The 21,454-nt window shown below is 39.6% G+C and overlaps 1 protein-coding gene across 4 annotated transcripts in view; it reads right to left on the reverse strand.

Moving 5' to 3' along the window:
- Positions 1-21,454, reverse strand: part of NHSL1 (NHS like 1) — a 156,105-nt gene that overhangs the window by 77,019 nt on the left and 57,632 nt on the right. For 3 of the 4 annotated variants that reach the window (XM_009452091.5, XM_527516.8, XM_009452096.5), the window contains exon 2: positions 402-554. In XM_009452091.5, the coding sequence (XP_009450366.2) occupies positions 402-554 (153 nt within the window). Of the gene's footprint in view, positions 1-401; positions 555-3,405; positions 3,954-21,454 lie in introns of those variants that run through there. The other variant, XM_001171693.7, reaches the window with a different exon arrangement.

The following is a 21,454-nucleotide window of genomic DNA, read 5'->3' on the forward strand; positions in this document are numbered from 1 at the left end:
CATGGCGGAAGGTGAAAGGCACGTCTTATATGGCGGCAGACAAGAGAGAATTGACAGCCAAGCAAAAGGGGTGTCCCCTTATAAAACCATCAGATTTCATGAGAGTTATTCACTACCTCGAGAACAGTATGGGGGAAATTGGCCCCATGATTCAATTATCTCCCACTGGGTCCCTCCTACAACACAGGAGAATGATGGGAGCTACAATTCAAGATGAGATTTGGGTGGGGACACAGCCAAACCATATCAGCATGTATTAGGTTGTATTTATGATATCGTATAAAGACGTAGCATACTATACATTCAATAAAAGTAGAGCTGGTTTTATAAATAGATATCAAATTTATGCTCTCAGCAGCCAGTAACCCAAGAAAATAAGCTCACAGAGGATGCCATCTTACCCCTCAGTACTGATTTGAGGTTGAGCTTGGCTTGGCGGTGCAGGTCCTCAACGCAGGGGGGTCTTGTGGTGGGAAGGAACACATTCTCCTGCTGGTGCCACGGGGCAGTGTAGTGGACTGTCCATCGGCTTTCCTCATCTAGGTTGGAAACCGCTATAGAAAAAAAGATAGAATACATTCAGGTGTCAACTTCATTGGCTACGAGTTCATTACATCATGATGTGTTTCCATGTCTAACACATCCACGGGTAAGGGCCAGCAAGGGAGCAATGGAGCAAATCCTAAATTAGTTTTAATGTTAGATTCCAGGGGTCTTGCCCACAGTGTTTTACTTATAAAGGAAAAGCTGAAAGTGTCCACCCTCCAAACAATGTTTTCATAGAATCATTTGCTCAGTTAACTGCTTCCCAGCATTTTAGGTCCTCCCTTTACTCCAATGTTTGAAAACATCTGACAGAATTGATAGAGACCTCCAATTCCTACTTAACCCCCCTCGCACACACACAACAAATAGCAGTTACTCAACTGTATAATGCCATCGCAACAGTAAATGTTAGACTGTCCTGATAGAAATGAATTTCCTACCAGGAGGTTTATAACAAATATTCTCCCTCTACAGCATTATTTAAAGAGCATCACTGTTATAAACTCAATTACATTTTTAAAAAATTAAGCGTAAACATTCAATTTACATGTAAATGACATAGCTAATACATGTGGAGACCCATTTGTGTTACAAAATTCTCTCTGCATTTCTTGCTTTCATGAAACCCTTTTATATTAAACATTTTTTAAATTACAATGCAATTGACTCTTCCCAACACAATCCAATTCAACTAAATTTTCCCAGCACAGAAGAGACCAAGACATTAGAGGACAAAATAACAGGTAAAATCCTGAGACTAAGATAAATCTCTACAATAATTTTTCTTTAAATCCTCGGAGGCTTGAGACCTCTCTAGTTCATTTTTCCTGACAACACAAGCTAAGTTGGGGCATCAGTGGAGCCCAAAATGAGGCCGACAGCACCAAAACAAATTCATCAACAATGTTTTAATACTTTCTATATACCTGCCATGTAACCCAGGCATAAGAGAGACTGGGAAGGTATTGGAGAAAGTCCTTGTGCTGAGGCATTTGCTTGAGGTAGCAAGTCTAACCCCTGTAAAGCCAGCAGATAGTTGAACTGTGAGTGAGGAGCAAGTCTTCCTGACTCTGATCTATGCTATAGAGTTCACACTGGGCGTATCCATGTCCCCAGCATAACATGTACCTGGAAACTAGACCATAAAATAAATTCTCAAAGTAACGTGAGAACACACGCATAAACTATTAAATCCATTTAAGCATATCTAAAATTCACTAAACATACTCTATAGCACAGTTATTAGGGCTACTCTAAAGATCAAATGAACCAATATACATAAAGTGCTTAGCTCAAGAAATAACTCAGGTAAAACATGGTTGTGGCAGGAACAGTAAAAATTATTCTAACGAGGCCCCAAACTTCGAACTGTCACTGTCTCTTGTAAACCTGGGCCACACGCTAGCGCTCATCTCACATACCATCTTTTCTGCAGCTACTAAATTTTACAATCTTATGAATCTGAACAGGATAACTCATTTTCAAAAGGACCCCACCTTCTCCGTAAGTTGCTAAATGAGAAAATAAACATTGAGAACTAGATAACAAGTTAAAAACAGAAACGTCCATTGTGCTTTCTGCTTAGTATTTGACAAAAGCAGTATGTGAATCTGGCACCTAGTATTTCATGTAAACTCTTGTTGAGCAAATATTTTGCATGGTGCATACAACTATCAATCTTAATACACAAAATCCACAAAGACCTGACTTAACTCTCATTTGTGTTTCAGAAGAATCTAGCATTGGGCCAAACTCACCATATGTCCCCCCAAAGTGTAGCCAGAGTTCATCAGAGTGTTTTGTGCTGATGTCCGTTTATTTTAAAGACTGAGTAACCATACTTCAGAGTTAGAAACTATTGAAAATGGAAACTTTTCCTATTCGACAATTTCAAATCAAATCCAAGTAATGGCATTCGTGTCTGCACCATCAATCGCACCATCGGCCCCACTGCACAGCTACCAACTGGCTCCTATGAAAAAGTCTCTTCCCCTGGTGTTCCTCACTCTCGCCAGGGCCACTTTTAATCTGTTCATCCAAAGGCAGTCTTTAGCAAGGAGCTGCAGAAAATCAGCCCACCGTGCTGCTCTTTGTAGCTTTCTCCAAAGCTCCTCTTACCAATGCCCCTACCCATGTTCATTTATCCAGTATAAGTCACTGGTCCAAACACTAAACTAAACTAAAATAAAATAAACCACCGACTATGTAAAAACAAAGCCAAGTAGTTATAAAAATTATTATTTTCAAGAGAATGAAGAAGCACCTACATTAAAGAAATGTAAGTCAATGGTAAGTACACAATAAAGGCACACCACAAAAGTTCTGTACCTTACAACAATCACTGATCAGTCTAGACAGTTTGTGCTCGAGCTCTTAAATACACAACAAAGAGTGCCAGGGAGTTTCAGGGGATTATCTCCACCAGAAATATGTGATACATTACACAGAGGCTCCCTTACCTCAGCTGCATATTTAGCCAAGGAATCAAAAAATCATATACTTGATATCAAGGGAAACATAAATTAAGTACAAGAATTTCCCCCCTCTTCAAAGGACTTCTTTTGAAAAGCACAAAAGAAGTGAATTCACTTAAAACCCCAATCATAAATAAATAAGACATGCTAAGATCACATAATACTGTCCTAGAGTTACAAAAGTCTGAGGTATTTAAACAACCTGGTATACAGTAGAGTTTAACTCATGCCTATTACACTGTTTCACACTCTAATTTCTTCACACAAAAGAACGAAGGACCTAAAACACACACATGGACACACACACACACAGACACACAGGGACATATACACATATGGAAACATATGCACACAATAGGTAGTAGAGAGAAAAGGAACTACTTACTTTTCTTCTTAAAAAGTTTAATTAAAGACTTAATCTTTGCATTAATGAAGACCACCATTTCCAGGGCACCTACATAGAGCTTAGAAATGTAAATCACATTAAAAGCTCAGCCCAGTAGGCAGGTGGCAAGCTTCGTCCTTCTGCTACAGATTCTAACTTTTTCTTCCCCCGGTCTCATATCCTTAGACATCTGCCCAGGCTGATGTAACTGAGGTTGAGCTTATTGTCAGGCAGTTACAAACCATTAACAGTCCTTGAACCTGAAAAACTCCTACTGAAACCTAATCTTTAAGGCTGAGAGCAGCCAGTGACATCGTGCGCTGAAAGAAAGAGAAAGCCAATCACGGTTCTTATTTGCATGACAGCCACATCAGGCTTTCTGCCTCAGTGCCCATTCATTCAGTTTTCTCTCCAACAGATCAGAAGTTCCTCCCCTCTGAGCCCACAAAAATAGCGCAGACTTTCCTCTACGGAAGTCAAGATGAAACAAATGTGTTCCCCATTTCATTAGGCCCCTATGAACACCCAGATCTTTTACAGGAGCTGCCAAGTCTGAGAGCAATTCCAGTTAATTCAGGGTATAAGGGATTTGAACTGATTTAGGGGGTAAAAAAACCAAACTATTGTTTCCCAACCACGCCCCAGGCTCTGCCTCCGATACCAAAGGAACTTGTACAAGCAGTAAAACTTTAGAATAGAATCTCCAAGGAGCTGCAAATGATGACTTGGTTGCATTTTTGTGCAAATTAGGATGCTCTGTCTTCTCACCCTTCTTTGCCAGTGATTGAGAATCAGCATTGTGTGTTCCAAAGCATGATCTTATTTGCATCTAGCTGCCACAACAATCAAGAAAAAAAAAATCCACCAAAAAAAAATACAACTTCCCCACTCCAAATGATAAATTAGATAAAGTACCCTAATCATTTTAATCTTTATTTTATATGTAATTGTCACTTAGGCTCCTGGTTTTCAGAATTCCATAATCGCCCTTCCCTCAATGTTGTCTCAAACAAACATTATCTGAGTTACTCTTTAACTTGAATCTACCATCCAGAGCGCTGGTTCTTTTGCCCATTGGCAATTAACCACAGAGAACTAGGGAAGCACAAGCAGAGACAGAGAAATCAGAAACAGAGTATAAGAAGGCACTGAAAAAACATATTCCAGGGGTAAAGGGATAGGAAAAAAGAGGAGACTATAGATCCGGAAATACTATGACAAGGGAAAAAGGAAAAGAATCTTCCTCACATCTCAGCCCAGTTCCACTTCATGGCCAAACACTTTTGAAACAATTTAGACAACCTCTTATTTCATAGCTTTGGGCCAGACTTATAACTCAATGGAAAAATGTAATAATCCACTAATTCAAAACATTTAGTTTATAACAAAGGCTCTTAGTCAAAGAATAAAATTTATATAAGGGGCTCTGTCTAGGGAAAGCTTTGAAATGATTCCTTCTCAGGTCTTTTTATGCCCTTTATTTTTTCAACAACAACAAAACAAAAGAACACATAGAAATGTTACCATCTTATCATACATATTATCACAGATTTCCAATTTGTGTTATTTCATTCTATATATAGCTTTATTTTAAAGTAATTAAATTGCCAGATGGCAAATGAGAAACGACTGAGCCTGTAAGTCAGATTATGTGGCTGCCTTAAATTAGCGGGCAAAGTTCCCCTTTGGAAAACAAATTTATCTGCAAGAGTGACCTCGCTCTGCTCATTGCATTAGACACAAGGAGAGTTGTGGGCAAAAACACTCATATGCACAATCCACAAGTGTTTCAGGTTAAGTGTCACCATGCAAAGGTCCAGTGAAAACAGAAATTGTTCTTTCAAGAAACCCTGATTATGCTCAATCTTCCATAGCATGTAGCTTTCCATGTGCTCAACAATGGCATCTGAATATAGATTCATCCATCAGAAAGATAAATACCAGGCACCGATGCTAACTGCTACTCTTTCATTTAGTTGGGATACATCATTGGACAAAATAGGTGAGATCCCTGCCCTCATGGAGCTTAAATTATTTGACACTAAACTACAATTTTATGGTATATTAGAAGGAGTTGAGTGCAATAGACAAAATAAAAAAGTTGAGCAACATAAAAGGGGGTTTGAGGGTGGCCAGGCTGCAGGATCGTAGGAGTCAGGGTGGTCCTCGTGAAAAGGTGAGATTTGAGCAAAACCTTGAAGGAGGCAATGGCAAGAAAACAAAACTGTGTAATGAATCTCACTGGCTCTCATTTTAAAGAGAGAGAGAGATTCCTCAGGCTGTGAGACACATTTCCATCCCCCAGGACCAGAGAAGTGCTCTTTCCTCTCAGAAAATGAACTGTAGGAAGAATCTTGCATGGAGTAATTTCCTTTCTCACTCAATATTAAGTGTGATATAAAGTGGCCACAGTTGTTCCTCTGTATCCATTCCAGGATGCCCCTTGGATACAAAAATCCTTGGATGCTCCAGTCCCTGATATAAAATACTGCAGTATTTGCATGCAACCTATGCACATCTTCCATTATACTTTAAATCTTCTCTACATTACTTATAGTACCTAATACAATGTAAATGCTATGTAAGTAGTTGTTATACTGTATTGGTTTAAAAATATGTATTTTTTTATTGCTGCATTACTTTTATTGTGGTTTTTTCCCCAAATATTTTTGCTCCATGGTTGCTTGAATCCACGGAAGTGCAACCCGCGGATATGGAAAGCCAACTGTACTTGGTTACACACGAGTAAGTGATAAACCTGGGGGAGAAGGCAGGCTTCCATCCCAGCATCCTAGGATGTCTCATCCTCTGTGCATTATTCCACACTGCCACGTAACACCATAAAATCCAGATCTTCAGGAAATAAACCAAATAAACTATCACATTTCTTGCGTTCTATATTAAGTTGTATTTCAAAAGCGCTTATTAATTAGAAAGTTTCCCCAATCAATTGCCAGCTCTTAGTTTACATCCTTGATATAAGCATGAGCACAGGGAAATGTTTTCATCATATAATTTGCATGCCTCAATGCTGTGGTTGATGGAAGAGCCGTATTCTTCCGGAAGTGTATTTTTTAATTGTTCAGTTTATACGTGCAACAGAAAAGATACATATCCATGGTATTTCTGATGCCAACTTCAGCCATATATGACAGTGGCGAAAAAAAAAAAAAGTTTTTGTAAAGGTAGGGTACTATGTTGCCCGGCTGTTCTCAAACTCCTGGCCTCCAGCAATCCTCCCACCTCAGCCTCCCAAAGTGTTTGGATTACAAGCAAGGCCCATTGCACAGGGCAAAAAAAGAAAAAGAAATGTTCTAATGAACTAGACATGAAAAACTTGACACTAATGCATAATAGCGAAAAGCAGTCCCCCTCTGGAACCATCCTACCCAGGTTACCAGCCACTGACTAGAGGAGTGACCCCTCCATGCCTTGGTTTGCTCATCTGTAAAACGGGATAACAACAGTGTTTATATCACCAGGTCATGATGAGAACTAAGAGTTATTATTGATAAACTCCTTAGAACAGTACCTGGTATGTAAACTATGTAAGTGTATGTTAAATCAATGAATAAAATCTCAAGAGATAGCTTAGCAGCCTTCTGCTTAATAAAGGGCCACGCTTTCATGCAAGGGAATCAGTGTAGCAGACCCCACAGCTGTCTTCCTACTTGTCTCTGACTTAAACTGCCAACACCTTGAGTAATTGCTCTATAACCCCTGCTTCCAATTTATATCCACATACTATCTTTTCTATTGTCTAAGATTTTATTTCAATTTTTAAAAAATTCTCAGTGGTCATCGGTGAATTTCTGACTCCTACTAATGGTGTTTTTCTTTCTCCTCACCTTCCTAATGATCTTCTTAATCATATACTTCCAACCACCCAGCTCTTGATCCTCTTCACTGACACTGCAACACACCAGTTCCTCTCCTGCATATGATGGCTCCTTCTCCGAATTCCAACAAAGTCTAAACAAGCTTCAAAGATCTAGTCCTTAAGCCTTTGTCCTACGCTATTTACTTATTTCCCCTTGAAACTTGAATGGTTTTGTTAGTATAGAGCAGAAGTCAGCAAATTATGACCCTTTGGCCAAATCCAGCCATTAAATGATTTTTTTAAAGTAAAAGAAGAAGAATATTTCATAACGTGAAAAGTACATGAAATTCAAATGTCAATGTCCAATAATAAAGTTGTAATGGAACATCACCACACCCATTTGTTCAAATATTTGTTGAAATATTGTCTAAGGCTGCTCTTGGGTTGTAACAGCAGGGTTGACCGGCTACGACTAAGACTATATGGTCCTCAAAACTGAAAATATTTACTACCTGGACCTTTAAGAGAAAAAGACGGCTGGCCCATGGCTTAAGCTACTGCCTTTAAACATCCAGCTCAACCTTCATTTCTATTATCTTCCATTTCTCTGCCCTCAGTTCCATTTGCTAACCTCTACTCAGATTTCACATTATCTCAAGTTCAACATATCTAATTTGAGACAATCTGCTTTCCCCCCCAAACTGTTTCTCAGGAACTATTTTTACATCTATTAGGACTATCATCTTTTTTTTTTCCTCCATGAACCAGACAGGTAAATTTAATCCCCAGTTAAAAAAGAAAAAACTGAGGCTGGATGTAATGGCTCACACCTGTAATCCCAGAGCTTTGGGAGGCTGAGGCAGGAGGACTGCTTGAGGCCAGGTGTTCAATACCAACCTAGGCAAGCCAGAGAGACCCTATCCCCCCAAAAATACAAAAAAATATTAGCCCAGTGTGTGGTTCATGCCTGTAGTCCTAGCTACTCAGGAAGCTGAGGCAGGAAGATTGCTTAAGCCCAGAAGTTTGAGGTTGCAGTGAGCTATGATCATACCACTGCACTCCAGCCTGGGTGACAGAATGAGACCTTGTCTCTTAAAAGAAAGAGAGAGAGAGAGAAAGAGAGAGAGAACGTATTCGCTGCCTTGTGTTAGGTGTCCAGGTTAAAAATTAATCAAACATGATCATTGACCTTTGGAAGTTCACAGTCTAGTGGAAAAGACACACCCACACAGATAAAAATGATGATATAAAGATTAAGTCTAGCGAGAGAGAGATGATGGTGAAGTTCCTAAGTAAAATGATAACACACATCCACCTCATTTAAAGGACCACCTGCTATTAGAGTACAGAGAAGAGACTCTTGGGTAACGCCCAGACCTGGGATGTGGGGAGATATGCTGAAACTTTGGTGAAAGCTCATGGGACAGCCCTGTGGGGAAAGGTGGTGGGGAAGATGGAGAGAGGCAGGGCAGGCCCGCAGAGTCTTGCTTGCCACCGTGGGTGAATGGTAGGTGGTGGGCAAGGGGGTCCCTGATGGAGGATCAGAGGGGAACCTGTAGGGCCAGTGCTGCATTTTAACTAGAACTCTGGTGTCAAATGACAAGTAGGTTTGAATAGGATTGACCAGAGGCGGGGAGAGAAAATGGTGCCACAATCCACACAAAAGGTGAAGAGGTCAGAATTCATTCTCAGCTCAGAATAACTTTCTTTCTCTAGAACAACTTGGTTTTATCAGCCTATGTTTCACCACCTGTAAAATGTTTCAGGAACCAAATAAACCTAAAGTATAAAGTTCAAAAAATTAAACCTTGGCCACTTAAATAAATGACTCTGTTACAACCCATGCTTTTATCTTTAGTACGATCTTAAAGTACACCCTCATTATTTTTATGAAGGCCAAAGATTATATGTCTAAACCTAAAAGCTTCTTAAGAGCAGAGCTGTCTACAGCTTCTAGAACTCATAGACATAGCCTTGCCCATCCCCGCCCCCATCCCTATTTACACAAACCCACAGGCCCTCCTCAGTGTATCAAATGCAGTTGAGGTACTGAAAGTCTTTATTTGGAATCCAAAAACTTTTTCACAAGTACTGTTAAACAATATTGACTAAAAAGGGTCATTTTCAAATATTGTACACAGGAGTTTATGCAGAAATGAGCCATGTTTATATCATACGTACGCATTTCGAATTAGATAAAATTTGAATCTTTGAGCAATTGAAAATGAAACAGGGGCTGGGCATGGTGACTCATGCCTGTAATCTCAGCACTTTGGGAGGCCAAGATAGGCAGATCACAAGGTCAGGAGATCGAGACCATCCTGGCTAAAATGGTGAAACCCCGTCTCTGCTAAAAATACAAAAAATTAGCCAGGTGCGGTGGCACGTGCCTGTAGTCCCAGCTACTTGGGAGGCTGAGGCAGGAGAATCACTTGAACCTGGGAGGCGGAGGTTGCAGTGAGCTGAGATTGTGCCACTGCATCAGCCTGGGCGACAGAGCTAGACTCCATTTCAAAAAAAAAACAATATGAAATATACAATCATCAAAGATCATTATTTCCTTCCAACCTGAAGAGGAGAAAGGGGAAATAAAAGTCAGACATAATAGAGTTCTGCTCAGGGCTGTGTATTAAATGACCGTCTGAAATGCTTCCCAAAGGAATTTAGCTCTTCAAATAGAAAATTTTTCAGGGCAACCTTATCTATAAATGGTGCTTTTACTGATTGTTAATTCATTTTAGGGTGTTTTTAAAAATCAAGTTTAACATCTAGCATAGAAGACTGTATATGACTAAGGTAATTTAGATGTCATCTTTATGCATGGTTAAAATACTTCAAATACGATTTTTAAATCTATAGACACACCCATTCATTCTTATGCTTTTCAGACTCATTGAAACATTGGAAAACATCACAGCAGAAAGCACAACCCATGCCTTCTGGGCCAATAAAATAAAATGTACAGAGTAGTAAGGGATTTTAGACATTTCTAAAAATTTACATCATCTACTTAATAAACATTCATAATGTTTTACCAATAGATAAAGATAATTTAGGCCTATCCTGTTTGTTAAGGAACAAAATCTTCCTATGTTAACTCTTGAAGGTAAGAATTATGTTTCCTGTTTTTATGAATAGTTTCACATTGAGAGCAATTATGTACAGTCTGTAATTCTTGTCTAGCAAAATAACAGTTTTGAATTATTATTCAAACAATTATTACTGAATTATTGAAGCTGCAAAGCAAACTAGTAACACAGGCAGGTAAATTAATACAGTCAATAAATGTGTAAATAAAACGGCAACTTTTAAAAATAGGGCTGCCAGATAAAACATATGATGTCCAAATAAAGTTGAATTCCAGACAGATAAAAAATAATCTTTAAATATACTATGTCCCAAATATTGAATGGGATATACTTATGCTAAAATATAATTCATTGTTTCTCTGACATTTAAATGTAAGTGGGCATCTTGTATTTGGTTAATCTGGAAATCTTAAAGTACAATTTTAACAAATTATCTAAGGTCATAGAATAGTAAGAGTTTGATAGGAGTAGCTGGAAGAAGAACCATTGGTTAGTAATAAAGATGTATTCTTCAACAGTTGACATTATTAAAGGAATTTTCAAAAATCTACAGTAAAAGTTAATACAATTATAATTTATAATGTTAAAAATCACTTTATTTGATATGGCAGATTAAAAAAACTACTTAAGATTAATCAAGACAAATTGAATGGACTTATAAAGTTCCTGCTGCTGGGCATTTATTTTGACTAGAAACAAACCAAAAGATGAATTGGTCACTTGTGCCTTAAGAATCTCTAATTTTTTTGCATCCGGCATTTTTCTTACAGATTACTACTGTTCATTTCTTAGTAGTCTAAATCTTAGGTATTTGAACCTTCTATCTTTCTTTGTCAGTTTTAACTCCCTACTGAAGAGCTGCCATGTAAGAGGAATATTAGAGCAGCCACACAGTGGAAGAACCGGCCAGGCATCTCCCTAATCCAGCAAACACTAATGGTGGGCAACTGATATGTTATGTCCACTGATGTGATGAAATACCAAGTATAAACATCACCTATGGTAAACCAAAGTTTTTTTTGACAGGTTAAATTATCCCAGGTTATAGGAAATAAAAGAGCTGGAAGAAAAAGCAAAAGCAATCAGTCTTAACTTAAAGTGGGACATTATGCTGATCTGGCCTCTCCAATAACTTATCAAATAATTAACACTACTACTACTACTAATAATGGGAATATGCCAGATTAGAAGAGATTTAAAGAACATCACAACATGATTCTGGATGGGATGCTAGTTTTGGATAAACAAGCTATAAAGTCTTTTACAGATAAGTGGAAAAAATTGAATAGACACTGGGTGTGATCTTACACTTATGCTCTCAATTTTTACAGTTGCATAATGAGGTAAACAGAAACACATACACATTTAAAAGGTAATGCAGAGATACTGTCCACAGAATGAAAACAGGAATCTGATAACAGATACTCATGAAGAGTTATTTTAACTGTCCCACGAATGTTATTTCACAAAAGCATGTTAAAAATCACCAATATTCTAGAATCTCATGGGTACAATGACCTTTTCTTTCTTCTGTTTCTGAATTAATCTTTAATGATGAAACATATGACATACTGAAAAAAAGACAAATGGAAATCTCTCTCTTCATCAATTATGGGGTTGGGGGAGTGGTTGGGGACAGAAAGGGGAACCTTAGGAGATGATAATGTATCAATTCTTTAGAAGAAACTTGATCTGGCATCCACTTTGCCAGTTAATTTTGATGCTAGGAAACACCCTTTACTCTGCATGTGCTGAAGCTAAAGGCTTCTGCTGTGGATCCTAGTTAATAATTTAATCCAATATCATTGCTGCCATCGGCTTGGTCAATTTCTAAACATCTGCTATCACTGTGACTGGTTTAGCCAAGCCACAATATTCATGTGACAAATGTTGAACAAACGAAAGGTGAGGCAGACAGAAAACATGCTATGAAAAAAAGAAACCCAAATCAAAAGTCCAAAACACAAAGGGAGCCCTGCTGACACAGCATTCAAAGTTCAACCACGCCTGCAGGAATGGAAGGCTGCAAAGTCGCTCTGGTGCATGGCTGGGATCATCCAGAGACTGTCCTGAGATGTTAGAAATGAGGTCGGGCTAACATGGTAGAGCTTTGTGAAAGGGATGGGTGCTGATGTTGGAATTATTGGTGAGTATGGAAATAGCACAGGCAAATCAAAAAAGGGAGATTTCATAGGCCCCTAGAAAGTTAGAGCTGAAGAAAGTCATAAGGAACATTTAAGACAATTTTACAAATAAGTGACCTGCAGTGATCACAGGGCCACCCAGCATCTGTACTGATACCCCATCTTGTGGTCCAGTTTTCACTTCGATGTGCTACTTGCTGCCTTCAGTAAGGGCCAGTGAGGTGAGGGATCCCACTGTCCACACTCTTTCCACCTCTATGCCTTTGCACATGCTATTAATCTGCCTGGGATGCTTGATCCTCCACTTACCCACTTGGCATACCTCTATTCATTTTTCAAGTTATAATTCAAATGTTAACCTTTCTTAAGAAGTATTCCTTGACAGACTGTCACTCTTTATTTCAAAAATATGTCACTTTATTTCAAGGATAACTTCCCCCAAAGTGAGCTATGCCTTTCTTGCAGAAAGAAAATAATTTCATTAACTGTAACCTCTTATACTTGAACCAATTATTCTTTGTGACATGTTATACAGCCCTAATCCATCTACCCAAGTAATACAAATTCATCGAATTCATTCTCAAAGGCTATACTAGGTATATAAAGGCTCATTTCAGGAGAGAAATAATGTATATAAGTAGAGCTACATATTGATGAACTCAACTGTAAAGTTAACTCACTTGGCCTTTCCCAATTCAGTCATTCAAAACACATTTTCTGAACGCCTATAAAGGATCTAGAACATCTTAGAGAATACTTTTCAATCACTTAGAAATTAAAATTTATTTCCTGTGCTATTTATACTTAACAGAATCATACATTTACAATAACAATAATTCAAACAATGAATCGAAATTTTATTAAAAAAAAATTGATGCAACCTTTCTTCTAAAATCTTCAGGGAAGAAAATCTCATTGTGGAATGAAAAGTCAAAGTATACTATGATGATCCTAGAGATCTAATTTAAAAGAATTGTGATTAGCTAAGTGCTTTATACTCTGAGCTCCCTCGTATTTTTAAAATTGGATAATATCAAGAACCTGCTTGATTGATGGTGTGGTAAAACCTACAAAGAATCTATACTCGAAAGGAATTTTTTACGTAGAAAAAAATGAGAGCAAAGGAAGACTTCCTAATAAAGACTACCAGGAGAAACTGACAAAATAAAGTAGAAGGTCGCCACCTACAGGGGACACCATGACACTCAACGACACACTGGTGCATGAAAATGATTCCCTCAGCTGTCATTTACAGAAGACAACATGCTCTCATTCATGGTCAAGTCTCAAAAGAATATCCTTGTCTTCCTTCACCAGAGAAAGACATATTCTATGATCCCTGTGCCCTTTTGAGCCTCAATTCGGACAACATTGACATCACACCTTCAAAAAGATTTGTGAATATTCATAAACCACCTAGTGTCTGCAACCAAGCCCACATTAAGGAAGTACCCCTGAGTTATACAAAACATTTCTAAATCAATAAGGGGGCAGCTGTGTTTAACTGAATAACAGGGCTAAGAAAAAAATTTACATCAATTTATAACCAAAAGGTAAAGCCTTACACAAAGGAATCCAAAAGTGTTTTCATTTGGACTGATGAAGATTCTGAAATCACTCTGTCCAAGAATACAAAATACAACCTAAAATGACTGAAGGCAAATCAGATTTATCACTGCCTAACTTCTTCCCAATTAATAATCAATAAGTATAAAGATTTAGAGAAAAAGGATAGAGTTAATTATTTAGTAAGCCATGAAACAATCGCTGTGAACTTGTGTTCTGAAGATTAACTGGCTGTTCAGTTTTTCTTTTCTCAGTTTCCTGTGATTTCTAATATTGTTTCACATATGGTTAAGATGAATGCTACAATTAATCGGCTGGTGTGCTCAACTGCTTTTGTTAAGAGGACAGCTGGTTCACATGCAAAATGGTAATGAGACAAATTAGACCATTTTGGTTTGCTGATGAACCAACAGCAAGACCTATAGTTAAGTCTCCAGCTGTACTTGGTTTTCTAGTAATGGTAAAGGTTACTCTAAATGAGGATAATATTTTATTTGATTAGTGTTGGATCTTTTCAAAACATTTTTTTCATTGTCCTAAACTACAGAATACACGGCAGCAAAATTCTCCAAACAGCAAAATCACAGGTTCTGATGAAGCATGAGTGCTACAAGGGTTTTAGAATTATGGCAGAAGTGAGGCATAAGAGCAAAGCAGCTCAGCCTGACCTAAGATGATATTTGAATTCACCTAGAAAGTACAGAACTTCCATTAATGTCAGTTAGCCAAAGACTTTTTAAGTAAATAAAAACCTTCCTATAACCTCAATTTTTCATATTCGTTCACTGATTTTTCTTTCAATTCATATTGAAAAGACCATTTTTAATAAGTAAACATCAAATAAAGGCAAGGGACAAGAACAAAAACATCAATCATTGTATGGAGACATATTGTTTAGTAACTCTAAATTCTAGTACCCTGGTATTTCTAAAGCAAGGATGTCACAATGTAGATTTCTGACTTGATGCCACAGAAGTACCTCCAGGCTTCTGGGTATTCCCTGTTATTAGAGGGCAATACAATTGGGCACAGATGGAAGGGAAGGAAGGTGCATTGATTGCAGATCCCACATAATTTGGCCCACACAGAATCTGAGAAAAAAATCAACCAGGAAGCGAAACGATAATGCTAATTCTAGGTAATGGCACTGACTTTGTAAAAATGATACGCTTAGCTCTTCTTCATCAGCATCATGGAGGCTTGGAACAGAAAGCAGAAAAATAACAATGGAATTCTTCATATCTTAGCAAATAAAATCATATTTGGAAGGACTAAGATCAGCAGGCTTCCTCGTGTACCTAACAATATTTTTAACTTGCAGCCAAAACTGAAGCTTGGCATTGTAAAGGCAGGTATGGAGATTTCATAATTTGGTCCAAAGTTTGTTTTTTACTAAAGAAAAAAGCTGAGGTAGATAAAAAAACACTGGGAGAGAGAAAGAGAGAGAGAGTGTGTGTGTGTGTGTGTGTGTGTGAGTGTGTATGTGTGTGTGAGTGCGTTTTGAAGAAAGTAGGTCTATGGGGTCTCCCAGTGTTGCCCATGCTGGTCTGCAACTCCTAGGCTCAAGTGATCTGCCCGCCACAGCCTCCCAAAGTGCTGGGATTACAGGCATGAGCCACCACGCCCAGCCACTATAAGAATTTGACCAACAATGAAGACATCGATGTCTTCCTGGAACTAGTAAAAGAAAAATAATAGGCCAGGCAAAGTGGCTGACGCCTGTAATAACAGCACTTTAGAAAGCCAAGGTGGGCAGATCACTTGAGCCCAGTAGTTCAAGACCAGCCTGGGCAACATGGCAAAAACCCGTCTCTACAAAAAATACAAAAATTAGCAGAGCACAGTGGCACACGCCTGCCTGTAATCCTAGCTGCCTAGGAAGCCAAGGTTGCAGTGAGCCGAGATTGCTCCACCGCACTCCAGCCTGGGCAACAGAGCGAGATCCTGTCTTGGAAAGTAAGACATCTGAGGGAGAAAATAAACAGGGTCTTCCAACGCCAAGTAGTTTTTCCAAACTTCTCTAAAATTGCATAGCAGCTCTCAGAAGAGTCAGATGGATCCACTTGTATCACCTCATCTGAAACACCTATCTCTTTGTGTGCTGCAATGCATATAAATCATTATGTGATAAAACAAGTTTAAATAAAGCTGCCACAATCAATTCTCATTAGCAAACCATATTTAATTAAGTATACATTTAGGCTGCTGAGGGCAGTTTTAAAATACCTGCACTTTCCCATGCTTAATGTTTATGCACAATCATTTTTAATCAGACAAATTTAATTATCTTATTACAACTGCTTTCTGAAGAGAGATACTCACCAACTGCACCCCACGGGAAAGAGGAATCGGTCACAGACTCCAGACAATATATTACATTCATTATCAAAATAAATCCCAGAGCATCTATGGAGAACTCGTTCCGGCACGATGTCCCATGTTAAAATAGGATAAAATTCACTTCTTTGCTCAGTAACCTCCCTCTTCTTCTTCGTTAATACAATTCTAACTGCTCGTCAACAGGATAACTCTATATTCTGAACTTTCTAGCTTTACTTGAATTGTTTTTAACATCCCCCGACACCAAAAAAGAAAAAAAAAAAAAAACCCAGCCTCTTCTTTCTGCAGCTGCTGAATGCCACAAATAGCTTCTTGTATAATTCGACTTAGAATGCACCCCAAACTAGATGTGTTCAATGGCAACGTGAATGCTTCATTCAGAGAGAAACAAAATGTGTAGAATGTCCTAAAAACATCACAGTGGCAAAGGGGATCATTAAGAAGTCTTGGGGCAGACGACCGCTTTCAGCCCTTGCCTGCAAATTCTTCTCAGGTCTATGCAAATGGCGAGAGAAAGGTTTCAGAAGATTCCCACAGTGATCAAAGGAGGAATCACTAATTCCCCTCAGCCTGCCCTGTCTAGATGGGGTTTTCCCCAGTGTTACCTCCCTTCTCCACAACTAATGTGTTTTTTCCTCCTGGTTTCCTAATAAAATGCACCTACCCTCAATCTGTTCGTGCTCTGCCATCAGTTACCCAGACCTAAACTAACATGTTCATTTAAAATTCGTACTTGATGTGCTATGTGTTCTACACACAGCAGACACCCCCTCTGATATTTCTGGAAGCTCCTGGAGGGCCAGAGCCAACTCCATGCCCTTCACTTTGCACAGTGCCAACCTCGGTGCCATGCAAAACCAGCTGTTGTGAAAATGGATACAATGGGACAACAGGTAACATTCATAGAAATGGGTTGGGAAGGAAAAGAGCCTGACAAACTTTAAAGCATTCTTGTCACATAGTGCCATAATTTTCTAACCTCTATGAAAATTTTCCTTAAGAAACACCTTGCAAATACTAAACAAAAATGTCCACACATTTATGAATAAACCTAACATTTATCCATGAATGTAAGTAACTTTTTTTTTCTTTTTCCAGAGACAGGGTCTCACTCTGTCACCCAGGCTAGAGTGCAGATCCCAGTTCACCGCAGTCTCCAACTCCTGTGCTCAAGCAATCCTCCTGCTTCGGCCTCCCAAGTAGCTGGGATGAGTAACTTTTTGAAAATTTCCCTGTGTGTTGAAATTGGATTTTATTTTCTTGAATACCAGATATTTTGGCAATCAAATGATTACAGGGGCTGGTGGGTAAAGGAAGAAGCAAGAGTTATCTTAGTTGCTGTGTAAAGAGACAGAGGGCCAGTGGGTTGGCCTTTTACCCACTCTCTTCCCATCATCCTTCGGGTCTCAGATTAATTTGCCATTTCTTCAAGGTCTGAATTGGACTCTATTTAGACCTCCTACTGTTCACTTTCATCGAAACCTATACTTTTCTTCTATATCACTACTACTTGTAGTGATTTGTTCAATGACTAATTTGTCCAATCTCCCACTAAACACATGATCTGGACCATGATACAGAGGCCATGGCTCACTGAACCTACAGCAACAAGGTGCCCAGTGCCAGGTTTGATACACTGTGGGCATGCAATTCATATTATTTTATTAAATGAATGAATTTAATACAGCAGGAAAAGAAACAGTTTACATTACCAACTCTAAAGACTTTATTCTTGGCCAGGCATGGTGGCTCACGCCTGTAATCTCAGCACTTTGGGAGGCCAAGGCGGGCGGATCACCTGAGGTCAGGAGTTCGAGACCAGCCTGACCAACATGGTGAAACCCTGTCTCTACTAAAAATAACAAAAATTAGCCGGGCGTGGTGGTGAGCACCTGTAGTGCCAGGTACTCAGGAGGCTGAGGCAGAAGAATTGCTTGAACCCGGGAGGAGGGGGTTGCAGTGAGCCGAGATCACGCCACTGCACTCCAGCCTGGGTGACAGAGCAAGACTCCATCTCAAAACAAACAAACAAACAAAACAAACTTTATTCTTAGGATGTTAAAAAAAATACAGTAGTTCTCCCTTATCCACAAGGAATACACTCTAAGACTTCCAGTGGATGCCTAAAACCACAGATGGTACCAAACCCTACATATGCTACATTTATTCCTACACATACATATCCACGATAAAGTTTCATTTATAAATTAGGCACAGTAAGAGATTAACAATAATAAAACAGAACAATGACAACAGTATACTACAGTAAAAGTTATGTGGATGTGGTCTCCCTCTCTCTTTTTCTCTCTCTCAAAATAACTTATTGTGGCCAGGCATGGTGGCTCACTCCTGCAATCTCAGCACTTTAGGAGGCCGAGGCAGGTGGATGGCTTGAGCCTAGGAGTTCAAGACCAGCCTGGGGAACATAGGGAGACTCTGTCTCTACAAAAAATAAAAAATACAAATCAGCCGGATGTAGTGGCTCACACCTGTGGTTCCAGCTACTCGGGAGGCTGAAGTGGGAGGATAGCTTGAGCCCAGAAGTTCGAGGCTGCAGTGGGCTGTGGTCACACCACGGCATTCCAGCCTGGGCGACAACGCAAGACCCTGTCTCACACAACAACAACAACAAAAATCTTATTGTACTGAATTCACCCTTCTTCTGAGGACGTAAGATTTAAAAAAAAAAAGTGTCTACATGATGAGATACCACGACAGATCTGATAACTGTGACTGACGGGCAGGCAGTGTCTACAGTGTGGATCAGCTGACCACATCCTGGGCAGGATGGGGCAGGAGGGTGAGAGAGTTCACCACACTTCTCACAACAGCACACAATTCAAAACTTATGTATTATTATTTCTAAAATTTTCTACTTAATATTTTCAGATCTCAGTTGACCATGGGTAACTGAAACCACGAGAAGCAAAAACTGAGGCTAACAGGAGACCACTGTAAAATATCTGCAGCCACTCAGATCGGCAGGGAGCTTGTAACTGGAGACAAAAGTTCATTCACAGAAATCAGTTCATTCATCTTCAGCCTCATCTCATTCATTAAGGACTCAACACACCAAACAATACTCTAGGCACCAGAGATACCAAAACAAAGACAACTTTCTCTTATGAAGCCTTCTCTGACTTTTTAGTCTTTCGCATCCTCTCCCCAGGAGAGTGGATTTTTCACTTATTTATGGCTTATCCGCTCCATAATTGTGCTCATTTGTCTTCCCTGCTAGGAGCTGTGCTCCTGGAGGACAGGAACTGGGCCATATTGGCTTTGGAGATGCCAGTAAGTTAGTTGATCAAATGATGCAATAAAGAAATAAACTATCTATTTCTTGTCCATCAGGCATTCTACTGGATGGAAGAAGACAGAATTCAATAAAATGGGAATAAGCTACATTTTAAATTAGGAAGTGCATAACTCTAACGTCTGGAAGTTAATAGTATCGGGGAAAACTTGACATAGCAGGTGACATGTGAGCTAGGCCTGGATGGGTAGGTAAACGTTTACTAGAGGAAAACGGATATGAAACACATTCCAACTCACCAAGAGGGCATAAAGAAGACAGTGAATCGTCTGGAGTTGGGAATACTGAGTGTGTGTGTGTCATGATGGCGCACGCCATCTCTCACAGTCCCAGGCAAGCCACCTCCTTGTCCAGTGCACCACAATGAGAGGCTGGGAGTTGGAAACCACATTTCCCAGACTCTTTGACACAGGGGCCTCAGCAGCCGGCCTAGCATTTGCAAAGCAGATGCACATGACTGATGATACAAGTCCTCATTTCCATGCTCCTGCGGCTTTGGCTGTTTCTGCTGCTAAGTCTGACTGTTGAGGTAACTGAAGTCTCAGTGTGCCATCCCTACTTTCATGGAGGTGGGAAGCAAGGCATGTAGTGATCATTTTGCTGGTAAGGTACACAGCTGAGGGAGTGTGGGCGTGGAGTCAAAACCTGGGTGCCAGCTTTGACTGCGGCAGAGATAACAGCTCCTTTGGCCAGCTGAGAGAGCCATGCCTGGGTGTTCAGCTTGGGCCTATTCCTAAAGGTTTTTCCAATGATCATGTAGATACCATATACTCTATTTTAAATCCCCTTCTGCTTACAATGTTGTCTGCAACTGAACATGCCTGAGACCATCTGCTGGCCTGCTGGGATGACAAAGTGGGGTTTGTGGCAATGGCTGTGGGAGATACGGCTAGAAAAGTTAAGTCATCACTGGTGTCAAGCCAAAGACCTTAGAACTCTCAGTTAGCAATGGTTGAACATCAAAGTTGTTTTGTTGTTGTTGTTGTTGTTGTTTTTAATTTGGGAAAATAGGCAATTCGTGTTTTTGTTTGTTTGAGACAAGGTCTAGCTCTCTTGACCAGGCTGGAGTGCAGTGGTGTGATCTTGGCTCATTGCAACCCCTACCTCCTGGGCTCAAGTCATCCTCCCACCTCAACCTCCCAAGTAGTTGGGACTACAAGTGCATGCCACCATGCCCGGCTAATCTTTGTATTTTTTTTAGAGACAGGGTTTCACCATGTTGCCCAGGGTGGTCTCAAACTCCTGAGCTCAAGCAATCCTCGTGCCTCAGCCTCCCAAAGTGCTGGGATTACAGGCGCGAGCCACTGCATCCAGGCAACATGAAAGTTTTCATGCAAAATAGTCTTCTGTGTTTTAGAAAAACGTTAGAGACATAGAAAACTAAATTTAAAAAATAGACAAAATGTTTAAATCCAAGGTGAACTATAATGTTGATGAGAAAGGGATGGAAGTAAACAGTCTATCTTCTGCACAATGATTTCCCCCATGCCTACTCTTTGGCTGTATCATAACACTTTCTGCCTCTCTTAAGTGTGTTACCTAGTCCAAGACGACACCAACAGTCCAGGAGGTAGGATACTGTCACATTCTGACTCTACTTAGCCTCTGTTCTCACCAGACTCTCTGATTTCATGTTGTTGGAGAATTCTGGATGAATATTTCAGTTCCTGATTATTACCTGCCTTGTCAGACTGATTTTTTTCTACAAGTAGGGTTTGCAGAAACTGGATGGTCATGATTAAAGTCCATGAATGGAAAGTAACAATGACATAAAAAG

The sequence above is a fragment of the Pan troglodytes genome, chromosome 5 (assembly GCF_028858775.2).
Source record: "Pan troglodytes isolate AG18354 chromosome 5, NHGRI_mPanTro3-v2.0_pri, whole genome shotgun sequence".
Lineage (NCBI taxonomy): Eukaryota > Metazoa > Chordata > Mammalia > Primates > Hominidae > Pan > Pan troglodytes.